This window comes from Arabidopsis lyrata (genome assembly GCF_000004255.2).
Source record: "Arabidopsis lyrata subsp. lyrata unplaced genomic scaffold ARALYscaffold_4, whole genome shotgun sequence".
Classification (NCBI taxonomy): Eukaryota; Viridiplantae; Streptophyta; class Magnoliopsida; order Brassicales; family Brassicaceae; genus Arabidopsis; species Arabidopsis lyrata.
Window position 1 is genome coordinate 18,277,454 of NW_003302552.1, and position 18,431 is coordinate 18,295,884.

The 18,431-nt window shown below is 37.9% G+C and overlaps 2 protein-coding genes and 1 long non-coding RNA gene across 5 annotated transcripts; 1 reads left to right on the top strand and 2 right to left on the bottom strand.

Moving 5' to 3' along the window:
• Nucleotides 1-10,491: 10,491 nt before the first annotated feature.
• On the bottom strand, nt 10,492-11,584 carry LOC110229404. The gene has a single exon (XM_021029469.1). The coding sequence runs from the start codon at nt 11,372-11,374 to the stop codon at nt 10,616-10,618; it is 759 nt and encodes a 252-aa protein (XP_020885128.1). The 5' UTR covers nt 11,375-11,584; the 3' UTR covers nt 10,492-10,615.
• A 1,263-nt stretch (nt 11,585-12,847) lies between these two features.
• Nucleotides 12,848-13,564, bottom strand: LOC110229303. The gene has a single exon (XM_021029086.1). The coding sequence runs from the start codon at nt 13,487-13,489 to the stop codon at nt 12,848-12,850; it is 642 nt and encodes a 213-aa protein (XP_020884745.1). The 5' UTR covers nt 13,490-13,564.
• A 1,243-nt stretch (nt 13,565-14,807) lies between these two features.
• LOC110229397 lies at nt 14,808-16,588 on the top strand. Of its 3 annotated transcripts, none has more exons than XR_002332814.1 (5): nt 14,808-14,999; nt 15,088-15,209; nt 15,677-15,874; nt 16,004-16,111; nt 16,227-16,588. It is a non-coding gene; the product is annotated as an uncharacterized LOC110229397 (long non-coding RNA). The 3 variants fall into 3 exon arrangements; XR_002332813.1 differs by having other exon boundaries at nt 15,116-15,209; XR_002332812.1 differs by lacking the exons at nt 14,808-14,999; nt 15,088-15,209 and adding an exon at nt 15,423-15,613.
• Nucleotides 16,589-18,431: the final 1,843 nt, after the last annotated feature.

Consider the following 18,431-nt stretch of genomic DNA (forward strand, 5'->3'; position numbering starts at 1 on the left):
ACGGTATAGAGCCCCTGGACTGATTTAGTGCAGATGTCGCAATAATGTTCTGGTCCTTTGAAGACTAGCTGGAGCTCGTGCTGTGGATGCATATAGTTGTGGAGGGTAGGAGGACACGAGGCACAGTGGTCGTGAAGATGGTAGTCACACTTGGCGCAGTAGTACGTCTTTCCAGAGTCGAGAAGGTTGTAGCGGACCCAGCCAAAAGTTTTACCCAGTGCAAAAAAATACACTTGTGGGGAATTGAACCCTCAACCTCATGGTTATAGGGTATATCTTATAACCACTGAACCAATTGCATCAATGTATATAATGCAAAATCACAACAATTTATATATTACCCGGTGCAACTGCACCCCTTTCCACCAACGTGGGTCCACCCCTGGTTGCAGCCATTGCATTTGAAGGGACCAGAGGTAACCAACTTTAATGGGTGGATATGGTTGAAGTGTTGTAGTACTTCTTGTTCTGGCTTCGACGAAGACATTTCGTTCTTTCTTTTTTCCTTGATAATTGTTAAGATTTGCGAGAGTGAGTGGTGGTTTTATAGGCAACAATTATCAAGGAAGAAAAAAAAACAACCGGTTAATATGGTCCATACGGACACAATCCCATGCAAAATTCTAGTAGGCCAAAATTCTTGTGGTTGACTTGAAAAATCAACGGTTATCCAGTCCTGTTTCAGCTCACTGCCTCACCAATTAGAAAACTATCTCGAACCGAACTAGCTAGATAACCATTGATTGGTAGTACGTGCCTTCCAATATATTTTTCACATCGATAACTTCAGGAAATGTTAAAAACTCTCTGTATTTGGTTGGCTCTTTTTAGACGACTCTGACTCTGTGGCTTATTAGACGACTGACTTTGTGAAAAGCACAAATATTGTAGTGTAGCCAAAAGCCAAATTAAAATTTTAAATTAGGGCTAATTACTCAAATACTCCTTGGAAACGTGACAGCTTATGCTGATGTCATTCTTCTACTACGAGATTCTAGTTTAAAATCACATTCATGCAGTAGCATACTTAATTCATAATGATTCTAAATTTAGTTAATATTTTCGGATTTATTAAATCATACAAGATATAAATACCTCTATGTTTTATCTCAAATAAATTCAACTGGTCACTGTTAAATTTATCGGTTAAGCTGTGTTGGGTTCATGAAAAGTGTCGTTCTTTAGTTCAGTTTGATACTTGTGTGAGGCAGCTTTGATTTTTATGGGACTTGAAGAAAAAAAAGTTATGTTCTTGCTTATGCCTTATGTATCACAATGGGTTCCCTAACAATGTTCATCTTTGGTTTGCCTAACGTACGTATTTAGCATGCGGTTAAGACCTTGTTAGTCCGGATGTCTGTTTCTGTACTGACGAGTAGTAGTTTAGGAGTAGATTTTGTAAACTCGTTTTCCCTACATCATGCAAATGTTATTTTTTATTTATAAACTTGTAAATATCATTAAAGAATGAAATGTTCAGGGCTTCAGGCTTTACAAAAAAATTAGACCTATACTTTACTACCTTGCAAAAAAAAAAAAAAAAAAAAAAAACAAAGTGGCACAAAACACATGAGAAAAAGAGGAAATCTCATTATTACCAAAGTTGCATTAGATTTGCAAATGTTATTTTTAAAATGATATATGCATAGTTCGGAGGAAGTAACCGACTTTTAAGTTTAGAATCCTGATCCGATATTATAAATTCAAGGTCAGCCAGATGGATTTTTTTTTTTTAGTTTGGTCTTAGGTTTTTCTTCTTCATTCACAGATTTTAAAATTCCAATTGAATTTCTTTTGTCTATATGTATCTTGTTGAATCTAAACTCAAGAAAACAAAAAGTTTCGTCGAAGGTTTGAAATATATTTTTATATGGAAAATTAGACTTGGTTAAAACATAAATATTTCAAAGAATTTACATCAGGAATATTCAAAAATCAAATTTATTTTGGAACATAAACAAGATATGCGTATCAAAATTATGTGGATATGTCAAACAAGGTGTTCTTAACTTCCTAAGGCTAACAACAAATTAATAGGCCACATGGACGTACGAGAGAGTAAGAAGAGTCTTTGCCATGTGGACCGGACATGGTGATCAAGTGGCGAATTATAAAAAATAAACAAAATTTTTTTAAAAAAATGGAAATAGTGGAAATGGTCGAAGACTATTAAGAGTTGGAGACATCGAAAGAACCCGACAAGTCATATCCTAGATATAAGAACCAACTAGGCAATTACTATAAACTAGCGTATGGTGAATGGTGATTGGGTGGTCCAGGACATAAGTTCCCAAAAATTATGGGTATTGATTCAACTTCAGATGGTCACTAGACTTTTAAACTTTCATTCTAATTGTTTATCTGCTGAAGTGTGGTTTGTGGAAAAAATTGTAAAAAAGTCTATTCATATATGGATTAGTCGGATTTTACTTGGACACTAACGCTAATGCTAATGAAAAAAAAAAAGAAACATATTAGGCTATATATATATATATATATGTAGGACTCCAAGAGAGTTATAAGAGCAAGATGAATTTTTGGCATTTATCACTGAAATAAAGAAAATGGAAGATAGTGGAGAGGTCCAAAGCATCGTATGGTTATCTGGACTTGAGGATTTTTGGGTACAAACCTACGTCCCACATCAGAAGTATAGAAAAACAAGTTTCTAATATATAAGTAAAGTCCAACTCCAATTAGTATGAGGTATTTTGGGAAGAAGCCCAATAACAAATCCGTGTGGACTTGAGCATTTAGATCCAAAGCGGACAATATCATACTATGGGGAGTTGGATTGGGTTTGGAAAGCCCAATAAATGGTATCAGAGCCTAGGTTGAAAGATATAGACTTAGGGGTGTGGACTAGAATGCGGTGTGGGGAAGCCCTCAAATGTGACACGATAAGAAGGTGCCTCAAGAACTTCGCGAATAAGAAAGTGCCGAGTTAGGGTGCCTAGGTTTCGCTGAAGAGGAGGCCCAATGTTCGTGGTCCTTGGTTTGAAGGGGAGTTTGTTGGGTACAAACCAACATCCCACATCGGAAGTTTAGAAAAAGAAGTTTCTAATATATAAATAAAGTCCAACTCCAATTAGTATGAAGCCTTTTGGGAAGAAGCCCGATAACAAATCAGTGTGGACTTGAGCATTTAGACTTAAAGCGGACAATATCATACTATGGGGGGTTGAATTGGGTTTGGAAAGCCTAATAAGGATTATCTGGGAAGATCCCGACAAGTTGTAGGATAATTATTAGGCCACGCGTACGATGTCAGAAGAGTAAGAAAAGTCTTTGACATGTGGACCTAAAATATGATCAAATGGCAATTAATTGAAAGAAAGATACGGAATGGTTGAAATGGTCTAAAACATCAAATGGTTAAATGGTTTGGAGACATCAAAGGAAATTGACGAGTCACACTAAACCAGCTCAACCTTCAACCGGAAACTACAAAAGGTCAATCGACGAATACAGTAAGCACTAGATGATCTAGTCTAGATCTCCTACAACTCAACGAGATATCAACTCAATTTTAAGGGTATTAATTTGATATATATTACCGACAACATTTGATCCTAATTATCTAATCAAAGAACATTTAGTTTTTAAGTTGTATTATTTTTCATACTTAACGTTGGAGAAGGTTGCAAGCCACGGGCAGTCGTGGTATCGAACGGAGGCTAGCCTGTTTCGTATTTTCTATCTATTGATCGAATGAGGTGAGCCGTCGGTTGTGTCTCCTCACTTACAAAAAAATTGGAATATCGTTTATGCTCTGATTACCATGTAGTGAGCAGGGCCGGCGTATGGGGAGTGTTTGAAGAGCAAATGTACAGGGCCAAATTTTTTTGAAGTAAATTTAAGAGTCCAAATTTATTTTTTAGTAAAAAAAAGGGGTAATTTTTAAGATTTTAAGATATTTTTAGTATGAAAAAAGCCTACATATTTTCTTTAGTATGAAAAGGCCAATTTTAAAGGTTTTTTAACATGAAAAATGCCCATTTGTTTTTTTTGTATGAAGAAAAGACCCATTTTTAAAATTTGTACATGGACTCCAAATTAATTGAGCTGGAGTGATTCTTTCTTATTATTTCCAATAAAGTGTACAAAGACATTATATAGCAATTACAGCTGAAGATTCTAGAGAATGATAATTACAAGGTTTCTATAACTGAATCAATATCAAATATTATAATCATAAAGGGGGATCTTTGACAACATGCAATAAACTTTTTTTTTGTTTTTTGTGTGTGTAAATTCACAGTAAATTTATTGAATAGAAAGTAGGAAACAGACGTGCCAGACCAGGGCCGGCGCAGAGGGCAAGCCACCGAAGCCACCGATTAGGGCCTCAAAATTTGAGGGCCTTTTTACCTAAAAATTTGTTAAGTTTTCTTATATACAATAATTTTTGTAGGGCCTTTTAAAAATATTGTGGACTTTTAGAGACAACTATAACATTCTTTTTAATAGTAAAAATCTAATTTAAAATAATTTTTTTTATGGACTTTAATTTTGATTAGGGCACCCAAATTTACCGGGCCGACACTGTGCCAGACCTTAATGGCATAAATTTACTGACGTGCCATTTCAAAACATCTGTTTAAGGATGTCGGAAATTGGCGAAGCGATGATATTGCTAACAACCCCAAGCCCTACGTTCTTCAAGAAGCGAGCCGCTCTTTCTCTTTTAGAGTGACGCGGCTCTAGACCCTCAGTCAGCAGTGCGCAGACTGCATGGGCATCGAAATCGCAAGCGTTACAACGGTAATAGAGCCCCTGGACTGATTTAGTGCAGATGTCGCAATAATGTTCTGGTCCTTTGAAGACTAGCTGGAGCTCGTGCTGTGGATGCATATAGTTGTGGAGGGTAGGAGGACACGAGGCACAGTGGTCGTGAAGATGGTAGTCACACTTGGCGCAGTAGTACGTCTTTCCAGAGTCGAGAAGGTTGTAGCGGACCCAGCCAAAAGTTTTACCCAGTGCAAAAAAATACACTTGTGGGGAATTGAACCCTCAACCTCATGGTTATAGGGTATATCTTATAACCACTGAACCAATTGCATCAATGTATATAATGCAAAATCACAACAATTTATATATTACCCGGTGCAACTGCACCCCTTTCCACCAACGTGGGTCCACCCCTGGTTGCAGCCATTGCATTTGAAGGGACCAGAGGTAACCAACTTTAATGGGTGGATATGGTTGAAGTGTTGTAGTACTTCTTGTTCTGGCTTCGACGAAGACATTTCGTTCTTTCTTTTTTCCTTGATAATTGTTAAGATTTGCGAGAGTGAGTGGTGGTTTTATAGGCAACAATTATCAAGGAAGAAAAAAAAACAACCGGTTAATATGGTCCATACGGACACAATCCCATGCAAAATTCTAGTAGGCCAAAATTCTTGTGGTTGACTTGAAAAATCAACGGTTATCCAGTCCTGTTTCAGCTCACTGCCTCACCAATTAGAAAACTATCTCGAACCGAACTAGCTAGATAACCATTGATTGGTAGTACGTGCCTTCCAATATATTTTTCACATCGATAACTTCAGGAAATGTTAAAAACTCTCTGTATTTGGTTGGCTCTTTTTAGACGACTCTGACTCTGTGGCTTATTAGACGACTGACTTTGTGAAAAGCACAAATATTGTAGTGTAGCCAAAAGCCAAATTAAAATTTTAAATTAGGGCTAATTACTCAAATACTCCTTGGAAACGTGACAGCTTATGCTGATGTCATTCTTCTACTACGAGATTCTAGTTTAAAATCACATTCATGCAGTAGCATACTTAATTCATAATGATTCTAAATTTAGTTAATATTTTCGGATTTATTAAATCATACAAGATATAAATACCTCTATGTTTTATCTCAAATAAATTCAACTGGTCACTGTTAAATTTATCGGTTAAGCTGTGTTGGGTTCATGAAAAGTGTCGTTCTTTAGTTCAGTTTGATACTTGTGTGAGGCAGCTTTGATTTTTATGGGACTTGAAGAAAAAAAAGTTATGTTCTTGCTTATGCCTTATGTATCACAATGGGTTCCCTAACAATGTTCATCTTTGGTTTGCCTAACGTACGTATTTAGCATGCGGTTAAGACCTTGTTAGTCCGGATTTCTGTTTCTGTACTGACGAGTAGTAGTTTAGTAGTAGATTTTGTAAACTCGTTTTCCCTACATCATGCAAATGTTATTTTTTATTTATAAACTTGTAAATATCATTAAAGAATGAAATGTTCAGGGCTTCAGGCTTTACAAAAAAATTAGACCTATACTTTACTACCTTGCAAAAAAAAAAAAAAAAAAAAAAAAACAAAGTGGCACAAAACACATGAGAAAAAGAGGAAATCTCATTATTACCAAAGTTGCATTAGATTTGCAAATGTTATTTTTAAAATGATATATGCATAGTTCGGAGGAAGTAACCGACTTTTAAGTTTAGAATCCTGATCCGATATTATAAATTCAAGGTCAGCCAGATGGATTTTTTTTTTTAGTTTGGTCTTAGGTTTTTCTTCTTCATTCACAGATTTTAAAATTCCAATTGAATTTCTTTTGTCTATATGTATCTTGTTGAATCTAAACTCAAGAAAACAAAAAGTTTCGTCGAAGGTTTGAAATATATTTTTATATGGAAAATTAGACTTGGTTAAAACATAAATATTTCAAAGAATTTACATCAGGAATATTCAAAAATCAAATTTATTTTGGAACATAAACAAGATATGCGTATCAAAATTATGTGGATATGTCAAACAAGGTGTTCTTAACTTCCTAAGGCTAACAACAAATTAATAGGCCACATGGACGTACGAGAGAGTAAGAAGAGTCTTTGCCATGTGGACCGGACATGGTGATCAAGTGGCGAATTATAAAAAATAAACAAAATTTTTTTAAAAAAATGGAAATAGTGGAAATGGTCGAAGACTATTAAGAGTTGGAGACATCGAAAGAACCCGACAAGTCATATCCTAGATATAAGAACCAACTAGGCAATTACTATAAACTAGCGTATGGTGAATGGTGATTGGGTGGTCCAGGACATAAGTTCCCAAAAATTATGGGTATTGATTCAACTTCAGATGGTCACTAGACTTTTAAACTTTCATTCTAATTGTTTATCTGCTGAAGTGTGGTTTGTGGAAAAAATTGTAAAAAAGTCTATTCATATATGGATTAGTCGGATTTTACTTGGACACTAACGCTAATGCTAATGAAAAAAAAAAAGAAACATATTAGGCTATATATATATATATATGTAGGACTCCAAGAGAGTTATAAGAGCAAGATGAATTTTTGGCATTTATCACTGAAATAAAGAAAATGGAAGATAGTGGAGAGGTCCAAAGCATCGTATGGTTATCTGGACTTGAGGATTTTTGGGTACAAACCTACGTCCCACATCAGAAGTATAGAAAAACAAGTTTCTAATATATAAGTAAAGTCCAACTCCAATTAGTATGAGGTATTTTGGGAAGAAGCCCAATAACAAATCCGTGTGGACTTGAGCATTTAGATCCAAAGCGGACAATATCATACTATGGGGAGTTGGATTGGGTTTGGAAAGCCCAATAAATGGTATCAGAGCCTAGGTTGAAAAATATAGACTTAGGGGTGTGGACTAAAATTCGGTGTGGGGAAGCCCTCAAATGTGACACGATAAGAAGGTGCCTCAAGAACTTCGCGAATAAGAAAGTGCCGAGTTAGGGTGCCTAGGTTTCGCTGAAGAGGAGGCCCAATGTTCGTGGTCCTTGGTTTGAAGGGGAGTTTGTTGGGTACAAACCAACATCCCACATCGGAAGTTTAGAAAAAGAAGTTTCTAATATATAAATAAAATCCAACTCCAATTAGTATGAAGCCTTTTGGGAAGAAGCCCGATAACAAATCAGTGTGGACTTGAGCATTTAGACTTAAAGCGGACAATATCATACTATGGGGGGTTGAATTGGGTTTGGAAAGCCTAATAAGGATTATCTGGGAAGATCCCGACAAGTTGTAGGATAATTATTAGGCCACGCGTACGATGTCAGAAGAGTAAGAAAAGTCTTTGACATGTGGACCTAAAATATGATCAAATGGCAATTAATTGAAAGAAAGATACGGAATGGTTGAAATGGTCTAAAACATCAAATGGTTAAATGGTTTGGAGACATCAAAGGAAATTGACGAGTCACACTAAACCAGCTCAACCTTCAACCGGAAACTACAAAAGGTCAATCGACGAATACAGTAAGCACTAGATGATCTAGTCTAGATCTCCTACAACTCAACGAGATATCAACTCAATTTTAAGGGTATTAATTTGATATATATTACCGACAACATTTGATCCTAATTATCTAATCAAAGAACATTTAGTTTTTAAGTTGTATTATTTTTCATACTTAACGTTGGAGAAGGTTGCAAGCCACGGGCAGTCGTGGTATCGAACGGAGGCTAGCCTGTTTCGTATTTTCTATCTATTGATCGAATGAGGTGAGCCGTCGGTTGTGTCTCCTAACATTTCACTCACACACAATTGTTATATCATTGTCTGGAGCTCAAAACAGATAAGAATATGAGTGGCCGGCCACATGTGCTGCCGGGGGCAAGATTTTTACCATTATTAAGTGACCATGACTAGCCAATATAGAATTCATGTTCCCACTACCCTTTAGCCATAGATTTATTTTTAAACAAAAATTAAAAATATTATAAAATATCCCTACAAACATAATGTTACATATCCACATCCTTTTTGCAAAATTGACAAAAGATCTTGAAAATTAAGCTTTAGTTGATTTTGTATGGATACTCACTGTTCGATTCTCTAAGGACAACATGGCTCAAGAACAATGTTCTGAAGAACCCGATTCTATGTGTGGTTGTCGAGAAGTTAAGGCAAGACTCCTACACAAGTTGCACTGCGCTGAGGTCTCCAAATGGGTCAAGATGATCTTCCAAATAGAACTCATAAACACAGAAGGATCAAACAGAATTTCGTAGTTTTCAATTGGTCCATATCTGATAACATGTTATCCAAGTTTTCCGAGGTTGAACCGGCAAGTCCCGGCCCAAATAAAATGAAGGCCTTTGGGCGAAAAACTATGTTTTCGGCTTTTCATCAGTTATAAGCTTTTTTGTAACTATATTTTAATAAATGTTTTGGGCGTTTTGTTTTAAAAAAAATTATTTTCAAAATTTTGGGCTTTTTTATAGTTTTTTGTAAAAATTTCTGCGTTTTTTATACTTAATTTTGGGTTATATTTAATTTTTCGAGACAAATATATGGACCTTTTTAATGAATATTTTTCATAGAAAACAAAACTTCGGGCCGTCGCACCTCTATCTACCCCTATAGGCCGAGCCTTGATAGGTTAAAACCGTTTGTTTTGCTCATGGGCTCGGGTTATCTAAAATGGAAGATGTGTGTGTCAATGCTACATGGTAGGTTGGCAGGGGCGGAGGCACTGTGTTGATAATGGGGTCAGTTGACCCCTACTAATTTGCAAAATTATATTATATATTATTAACATTAATCCTCATGAACCCAGTTAAATTTTTTAATTGGCCCCACTAACCCAACTAATTTAAATACATGAAATGTAAAAAGGTCCAAAACCTTTAAAAATTATATTCACCGTGTAAATCAAAACCCAAAAGGTTATTGCAACTTTTATAATTTACATGGGTTATTAAACAAATTCATCCAAATCTCTAAACGGTTAATTGTTGCTTCTTCACGGCAATGTATAAGAAGACATGTATCATACTTTTGTGTAATAATCAGTAGTAGGTAGCCTTACTATATTCTAGATTTTAGTTAAAATAGAAATTAGGTGACTTAAATTCTGATAAAATTATAGATTTTATATTTACACTATAAGTTTTTGTTACTGTTTTTTTAGTTTACTTTTACTTTGTAGTTTTGTTTTCTGAGAGATGTTTTTCGAGATGAAAATTGTGGAGATGGTATTACGAAATTGCATCGGTGATCAATTTCTAAATGATCGTCTAGTTTTGTCTTTTTTTAAAAAATTATTTGAAAATGTAACAAATGAAACAGTGATTAAAAAAATGTTTTAAAGTATGGTAAACATTGGATACAATTATTAATATTTTAAGCAGTTTATAGACTATTTTCTAGTATTTTTTTTTGACTCCAGTTAAAAACAATTCAGGCTTGGCTCCGCCACTGTAGGTTGGTGAGTGGCATGTCATTGACGAGATCGAGAGTCCTTATGAGACTCTTGAAGAACTCTGAGACGGGTGAGATATGAGACTTATCATTGGATGGATGTGCGTGTGCCAGATCATTCACCGAATTGTCATCAATTTATTAGTAATGCAACTTGTTTCTTACGGAGAGGCACAACATTTACTCATATAAACTCTCTCCAGTGGTACTCCTACGTACGTTTTCAATATTATATTCAGAGAAGACATTGATGTCCCTTGACGCTTATTTAATTACTACGAACTTTGGATGCAAGTTATCATAGTATATTGTGTATATTGAAAATGGCAACACGTACATTTTGTAAATTGTTGTGTCAAACAAAGAAAGAAAGCAAACATAAACATTATTTAGAGAAAAAGACACATATAATGGTGTGACGTTGGAGACGTGCCATTTCAAAAGCCTCCCATAACGACCTGGGCGGCCGGCCCAGCGATGATATTGCAAGCAACCCCAAGCGTCAGAGCCATCAAAACCTTATACATCCTTCTCCCTATACTCGGACCCGACTCTTGAACCTGACCTTGATTTATATATCCGTAATTGTATCCGTAATTGTAATAAGGCTGGTGATATTGAGAAAACTCAAATTGCTGTCCAAAACCCCTTTGCTGAATTCCCGTTGCTGCTACCGAGGTAGATGAATCAACGCATTCCATGTGAACATCTACCCTGCATGGACCGCACTTGTACCGCCAAGACTTGATCGCACCGCGACAAACAATGCACGTGTTGCTCGCTCCCCAATGACTCAACTCTAAGAGATGAGCCGGGTGAGGCACGTGTCTCACGCGCTGAGGCAGCTGCGTGCAGAGTGGGTGAACGTCGAAGCCACAAGGCTCACACTGGTAATAGAGTCCCTCGGCTGATTCGTCGCAGATGTCGCACATACGTCTGTTTTGGTGCGCCTGTTCTGGTCCCTTAAAGACTAGCCGGAGCTTGTGCTGTGGATGCATAAAGCTGGAGAGGGTAGGGGGGCACGTGGCACAATGATCGTGAAGATTGTAGTCGCAGTGGGTGCAACGGTAGGTCTTTCCAAAGCCGTAGGTTTTGCAGCCACCGCATGTGAACTCACCATATCCGTCAACCTTTGTTAATCGATGGATATGGGTAAAATGTTGGACTACTTGCTGTTCTCGCCTCGACGAAGACATATCGGTTGTTTTTTTTTGGTTTTCTTGAGAATGGTTAGGATTTAGAGAATTTTATAGACCAGTCCCAAGAATTGTTTGGGGAATTGTTTGGGAAACAACCAAGAACTTTTGATTAGTTTTCGTTACAAAATATAAAATTTTGTTAGACCATTTCAGATAAATAATAAGTTTTGTTCACTTGTGTTTACAAAAGTATAAACTTTTGTTTACTTGCGCTCTACGAATAATAACTTTAACTCATTCGTCAGAAACTAGAAACTACTAGAATGTGGTAGAGCAGTTTAGTTGACATAGGCTAGTTGACTGGTCAATGTGACTTCTTTTTTGAGCCACTGCTCTATTTTTTAATGATCAAAGCTTGGGTTCAAGGGTTTTTTCGGAGTAATTAACAACAAGTCTTACGATTATTATTATTTTTTCCCACCATTAGTCGCACTCAGTTTCGAATTAAAATTTTGCTGCCTGTTGGAGGAGTCATTGTTGACGCCAGGAGTCTAAAGCCAGCAAGAAAAAAGAACAATTGGCTGACTATCAATATATTCATAAGTTGATCGAGACAAAAGTAAATGGCCAAATAACGGATCATATATAATGAGGCTTATATATATATTAGAGGTCTAGTTGGACGGTTTGGATTCTTAGAATTAGTAACACAACTTCATATATATATATATATTTTTTCCAATGAATTTCTATTAGATATACTTAGAAAAATCAAACATAAAAATCTACATATGAAATCACAAGCCAATTTAGAGCAAGTGAAAAGTTTAAGAACTAAAGAGAACCGGCTAATACATTGGCTGCTCTTAGGAACAAATTCTAGGACAGAACAAATATCTTGAATGATTCCATATAGTTCGAGATCTTGTTTTCCGACTTGATTGACGTAACAATGGTGCAGGAGTCCATTTCGTTAGATGCATGGTACACAATGCATTTCAAAAATGGTGATATATATTGTATAACAATTATCAATGTTCTGTTATGTTCATTTTGTTAATGGCTAAATCATGTTTACTTTGTAGTCATCAACGATCAACAACGACATCGACATGTTGCTACGAGTAAATAGTGTTCCTTTTGTTATAGCCTTATAGGTGACATGACTACAACACAAAAAAAAAAAAAAGGATGACGACATGATCACACAACATTTCAATGTTTATCATTGGTCCATACATGATGACATGCTATCCAAGTTTTTTGAGATTAAACATAGGATTGATGATTTTTTTTTTCTTTTTGGATTGGTGAATTTTGTTATTCTGATTGATGAATTTGGGGTTTGGAAATTTGGTTTTGGTTCGAGTCAGCTCAATAGGGATTGTTTTGCTCACCTCATAACATTTTGTAAATTTATTGTATTGAGAGAAAACAGAAGCAAACATTAACAATAGAGAAATGAAACATAATAGCATAATAATAAAGACGTGCACATTTTAAAGCAAGGCGCTAAAGACCGAGTTCGGCCTACCTTTCTGCGATGACAGTGCAGACAACTTCAACCGTTAAATCCTTCAAAAATCTAAACACTCTTCTTCTTTTACTCGGACCCGACACTTGACCTTTATTTGTAGTGCTCAAATCCATTTGAGATTCTGTAGTAGCTGGTGCAGACGAATTAACGCATTCCACGTGAACATCTAGCATGCATGGACCCCACTTGTACCGCCAGGATAAGATTGCGCCTCGGCAAACCATGCACGTGTTGCTCGCTCCACACTGACTCAGCTCTAAGAGATGAGCCGGGTGAGGCACGGAGCTCACGTGCTGATGATGCTGTGTGCAGAGTGGATGGACATCGAAACCACAAGTCTCGCAATGGTAATAAACTCCCTCGACCAATCTGTGGCAGATGTTGCACATATGTTCTGGTCCATTGAAAACTAGCTGGAGCTCATGTTGTGGATGAATAAAGCTTATGAGGGTAGAGGGACACATGGCACAATGGTCGTGAAGATCATAGTCGCACAGGGCACATCGATAGGTCTTCCCAAAGCCGTTGGTTTTACAGCCACCGCATGTGAACTTGCGATATTCGTCAACCTTCGTTAGTGGATGGATATGGGTAAAATGTTGGACTATGTGTTGTTCTACACTCGACGAAGACATCTCGTTGTTTGTTTTTTTTTCCTTGAGAGTGGTTAGGATTTGAGAGAATGAATGGTGGTACAAAAAGAAACTGTTGTTTGGACCATTCCAATCTTCGTTGGGCAAACAAGCTAGTAGCGTAAGAATGTACGTTCAGTTGTGGTTACAAAATAAAAAAAAATTGTTAAGACAATTTCAAATAACTAATAACTTTTGTTCACTTGTGTCTACAAAAATATAAACTTTTGTTCACTTGTATCTACAAAAGATAATCTTCCTGAAAACTATGTAGCTTCTAAACTAGTTACCTTCTCATATGAAAGGTGCTCTTAATAGAACTCTCTACAAGATCTACAGCTTGACTACGTCGATATGTATCTCGTAAATAATATTTTAGAAAACCTTGTTTTGTTTTCCTCTAGACAGTTATCCATGTGAATAACTTTTGCGAGTTTTTTTTCCTTCTGTTAGATCACTCAATTTTGAAATGAAAATATTATTTGTTGCCTGTTGGGGAGTCATTGTCGATGAATAAATCAACCGAAACTAGGTAAATGGCCACATAATGGACCAAATTAGGTCATAACAAGTTGGAGGTGTAAACGAATGGTTATGCCTCTTATTTGATGTTGATGCACAATATCACACTAGTCTGAATGGAGATCTCAAGGGAAGTAAAAAGACTCTCTCTTTTAATAAACGAGCCCAAACTTAGACAAAATAGTCGAATTACAAGGGGTTATCTCGTCGAAGCAGTTAATGAGAATTAAAGCCGAACTGATGGTAAAATAGAACGAGCTAAAAGGAGCTTGAAGACGAGTTGGGCTGTACTTTCTTCGTGAATTGCGAATGTCTGACAATACTTTCTTTTTTTTTTTTGGGCAAAGATTTTTCCATTTCATTAATTAAATAAAAGCTGATACAAAGTTTCGAAGAGAAAGCTTAGCCAAGGCATCAGCTTCTCTGTTTTTCTCTCTAGGGATAAACTTAAAAGAAATTGCTTGAAAAGATGAAGAAAGGATCATGATATCGTGGAGAATCCCGTGGAGCTCGTTCAAAGGAGTCTCCGAATTGATGGCTTCTATCAATTGTTTTGAATCTGAAGCTAGAAAGAGTTTGGTGAACCCTAGATCTGCAGCGTGAGTGAGAGCGAGGTGCACAGCGAGGGCTTCTGCCATAAGAGGTGATCGGATATGTATCGATGTCGATGATCCTTGCTGTTTCAGTCCCGAGGCCTACTTTGTGAAGATCCAACCCAGTCCCGCCGTCTTTGACTCTGCATCCCAAGCCGCATCCGAGTGGTAAACGATGAGTTCAAGATCAGGTCATGGAGTCAGCTCCGGGAAACACTTTGGTGTTGGTTTCTCGATCCGAGTCTGAGCAGATTGCCACTCCTGGGCAAGGAAGATCGCCTGAGTTAGAGTTTCTTGAGGAGGATCATGGCGATGATCGAAGATCTGTTGGTTTCGGGCCACCCAGATTTTCCATAGAATCCAGGGATGAAGAGGGCCAAGGCCGATGCCCGTTGGTGGTAAGCAGATTAAGTCTCTTGCTTTTTCAATTCCCTCTCTGAAGGAAGTCAAACGATGGGGGTCCAAAGGGAATTTGAGAGGAGCTAGTGCCCACACTTGTTTTGCAAAATTGCAGGTGAAAAAGAGATGTAGAGTGCTTTCAATTTCTCCACAGAAAGGGCAATTAGCTGTCGCATTGATACCTCTGTGGCGTAAGTTTTCTCCAACTGGTAATGCTCCGCGAACTGTTTTCCAAAGAAAGAATTTTGATTTTGGGGAGCAATGAGTATTCCAAATAAGCATCTTCCAGTTGAAATCTTTAAGAGAATCGTGCTGCGGGGTTGTCTCCTCAGGTTTTGTACTAACACTGGTGTAGTACCCGGATTTCGCAGTGTATACGCCATTCTTTGCAGGGAGCCAGGCATAAGCGTCCACATCACCTAGTTTACTTAGTTTGATCTCCAATATCTCTCTTTCAAGTTCTGGAAGGAGTTGCTTGATTTTTTCCTTGTTCCAGTCAAGAGATTCAGGGGAGATTAGATAGTCCAGTGTGAGACGATGTGAATCTTCTGTAGGTGGACCCATAGGCATGCGTGGGGAAGTAAGAGAGATCCAAGGATCATCCCAGATAAAGGTTGAGGACCCATTACCTAATACTTTACCCAGTTGTGTTTTTAACAGCTCCTTGCCTATGCAGATTCCTCTCCATCCATGGGAAGAGGAGCTTGGGACAGAGCTGTCTAGGAAAGGAGTGGTATGACAGTATTTTCCCAAGAGTGTTCTGGCCAGCAGACAGGTTGGTTTTGTAAGGATTCGCCAGCTAACTTTTGCAAGAAGAGCGTCATTAAAGCTTTGAAGATCTCTGAATCCTAGCCCGCCTTCTCCTTTTGCTTTGGTGAGTTTTTGCCATGATAGCCAGCACATTCTCTTCTTGTTCATGCTTGAGTCCCACCAAAAACGAGTCAATGCAGATTGGATGCGCTTATAAAGGGAGTTTGGGAGTTTAAAGCAGGTCATCGTGTAGGTTGGCATGGCGGCCAAAACAGATTTTAACATGGTGACCTTTCCTGCTGTAGACAGAAAACGTGAAGACCAGCTGCAAGCACGTTGACGGATCCTGTCTACTATTAAGGTGAATAAGTCTCTCTTTTTTCTTCCAAATAGTTCAGGCGGCAAACCCAGATATTTCCCCAGCCCTCCTTCTCTCTGAATGCCCAATTGAGTCTTGACTTTTTCTTTGATTTTAGAAGGAGTTTTTGCAGAAAATGTGATGGCTGACTTCAGAGGATTGATCATCTGACCAGAAGCAAGCTCATACTTCTTCAGAATCTCCAATAAAGTGTCGTAGTTTTGATTATCTGATTTACAGAAGAACATGGTATCATCTGCAAATAATAGGTGGCTGATCCGTGGACTCTTTTTCCCAACTTTGATTCCTGTGAGTTTATTTTCCATTTGTGCTTTGTTGCAGAGTCCCGGGAGCACTTCACTGCAGAGGATGAACAGGTATGGAGAAAGAGGATCTCCTTGGCGTATTCCTCTCTGTGGAAGGACTGAGCCTTGAGCTATCCCATTCAGCAGGTATGAATAGTTAACTGTGGTCACACATTGCATTATCCAGTTCCTCCATGTTTGGTGAAAACCAAGTCTCTCAAGAACTAAGCTAATGAACTCCCACTCAATTCTGTCGTAGGCCTTGCTCATGTCCGTCTTGACGGCCATGTAACATCTTTTTTTTGCATCTGAAGAGTGTAGGTAATGTAGAGCTTCATGGGTAATGAGCACGTTGTCTGAGATTGCACGCTGAGGGCCAAAAGCAGATTGATTCTCTGCAACTAGGCTGTGGAGAATTGGCTGAAGTCTCATTGTAAGGATTTTTGCTATGATTTTGTAGAAAACTGTACAGAGAGCTATAGGCCTATAATCCGCCATTTTATTTGGACTTGAAATTTTTGGGATAAGTCTCACATGGGTAGCATTGATATTTCTTGGCAGGATCCCTGATGAGAAGAAATTCTGGATTTCTTGAATGATTTGCGGTCCAACTGTATTCCAGTGTGTATGAAAGAAACTTGCAGAGAACCCATCGGGTCCTTGTGCCTTGTCAAGATGGATGGAGAAGCAAGCTTTCTTTATCTCTTTTGGTGAGGGTAGTTCAATCAGTGACAAGTTGGTAGTCTCTGAGATACATGGTGAGAGAGCCTCAAAGATGGTTGCAGTTCTTTCTCCTTCTTGGGAACTGAAAAGATTCTGGTAATATTCAGAGATGACTTTTAGGATTTGTGCTTCCTCATAGAAGCTTTTTCCTGCATCGTCTTCAATAACAGCAAATTTATTCATTGCTTTTCTGCCTTTTGTGATAGCATGAAAGTATCCAGAGTTTTTGTCACCTAGCGTTAGCCATAGTTGACGACTTCTTTGTTTCCAAAACTCTTCTTCCTTTTTGTAGGCAGCTTTCAAATCATTGTTGATAGAGGCAATTTGTAGACTGGTGGATAGAGGATTGCTCATAGCTAGATCAAGTCTGCTGCGGGCATCTTCAATTTGCTTTTTTGCTATTAACATTAGCCTCTCTACTCCAGGTAATTATTGCTCTCCTACATCGGCTTAGTTTTGATTCAACTTCCTCCTCTTGATTATCTGGTTGCCAGTTTTGTATGATGATTTGAGATATCTCTTTATTGTCCCTGAGTCTACGGTCATACCTGAAAATACCTTTGCGTCTTTTCTGTTTCAGGCTGAAGTAGGTGATTAAAGGTCTATGGTCAGAACCTTCAAACTGGAGATATTCACATCGACCCGATGGATAGGCTTCAGCCAAGGCACTATTAGATAGGGCTCTGTCCAGTCTACAGAGAACCAAATGCTCATATCTCTGCCCTCTCCATGAAAGGAAGTTGCTTGAGTGTTATAGATCAAAGAGATCACATTCTGAGAGGAAGGTTCTGAAGTCAATGAATGATCCTTCAGGTCGTTCCGGGCCTCCTTGCTTTTCAGTGGAGTTTATAATGTCATTAAAATCTCCAGTTAAGTACCAAGGCTCTGCTCTTGACTGACCTATGGCTGAGAGCTGATCCCAAATAGCTTTTCTTTTTGTTTTGTCAGGTTCTCCATAAACAAAGGATGCGAAAAAAGATTTTCCTTCAGCTCTGATACGTGTATCTATGAAATTTGAGCAGGCAGAGAGAACATCTATATCAATGTGTTGCTTCCAAAGGAGAGCAAGACCTCCTCCTCCTGGGCTGTGAGGAGAAACAAGTTTGGTGCCTGAACACCCTAAGGGTTGAAGCTTGGTGAGAACAAAGTCATCAGGATTCTTTGTCTCCATGAGGAAGATTACATCAGGAGAAGTGGATTTATGCATCTCCTGAAGGCGGTGAACTATCATGGGATTCCCCAAACCACAACAGTTCCAGCTCAAAACTCTTAAGGAAGAGCCTTGGGTGGATTTT

Bases quoted from the DNA above. Each gene is read 5' to 3' on its own strand.
- LOC110229404 (XM_021029469.1), bottom strand. From the start codon at position 11,374: ATGTCTTCGTCGAGGCGAGAACAGCAAGTAGTCCAACATTTTACCCAT.
- LOC110229303 (XM_021029086.1), bottom strand. From the start codon at position 13,489: ATGTCTTCGTCGAGTGTAGAACAACACATAGTCCAACATTTTACCCAT.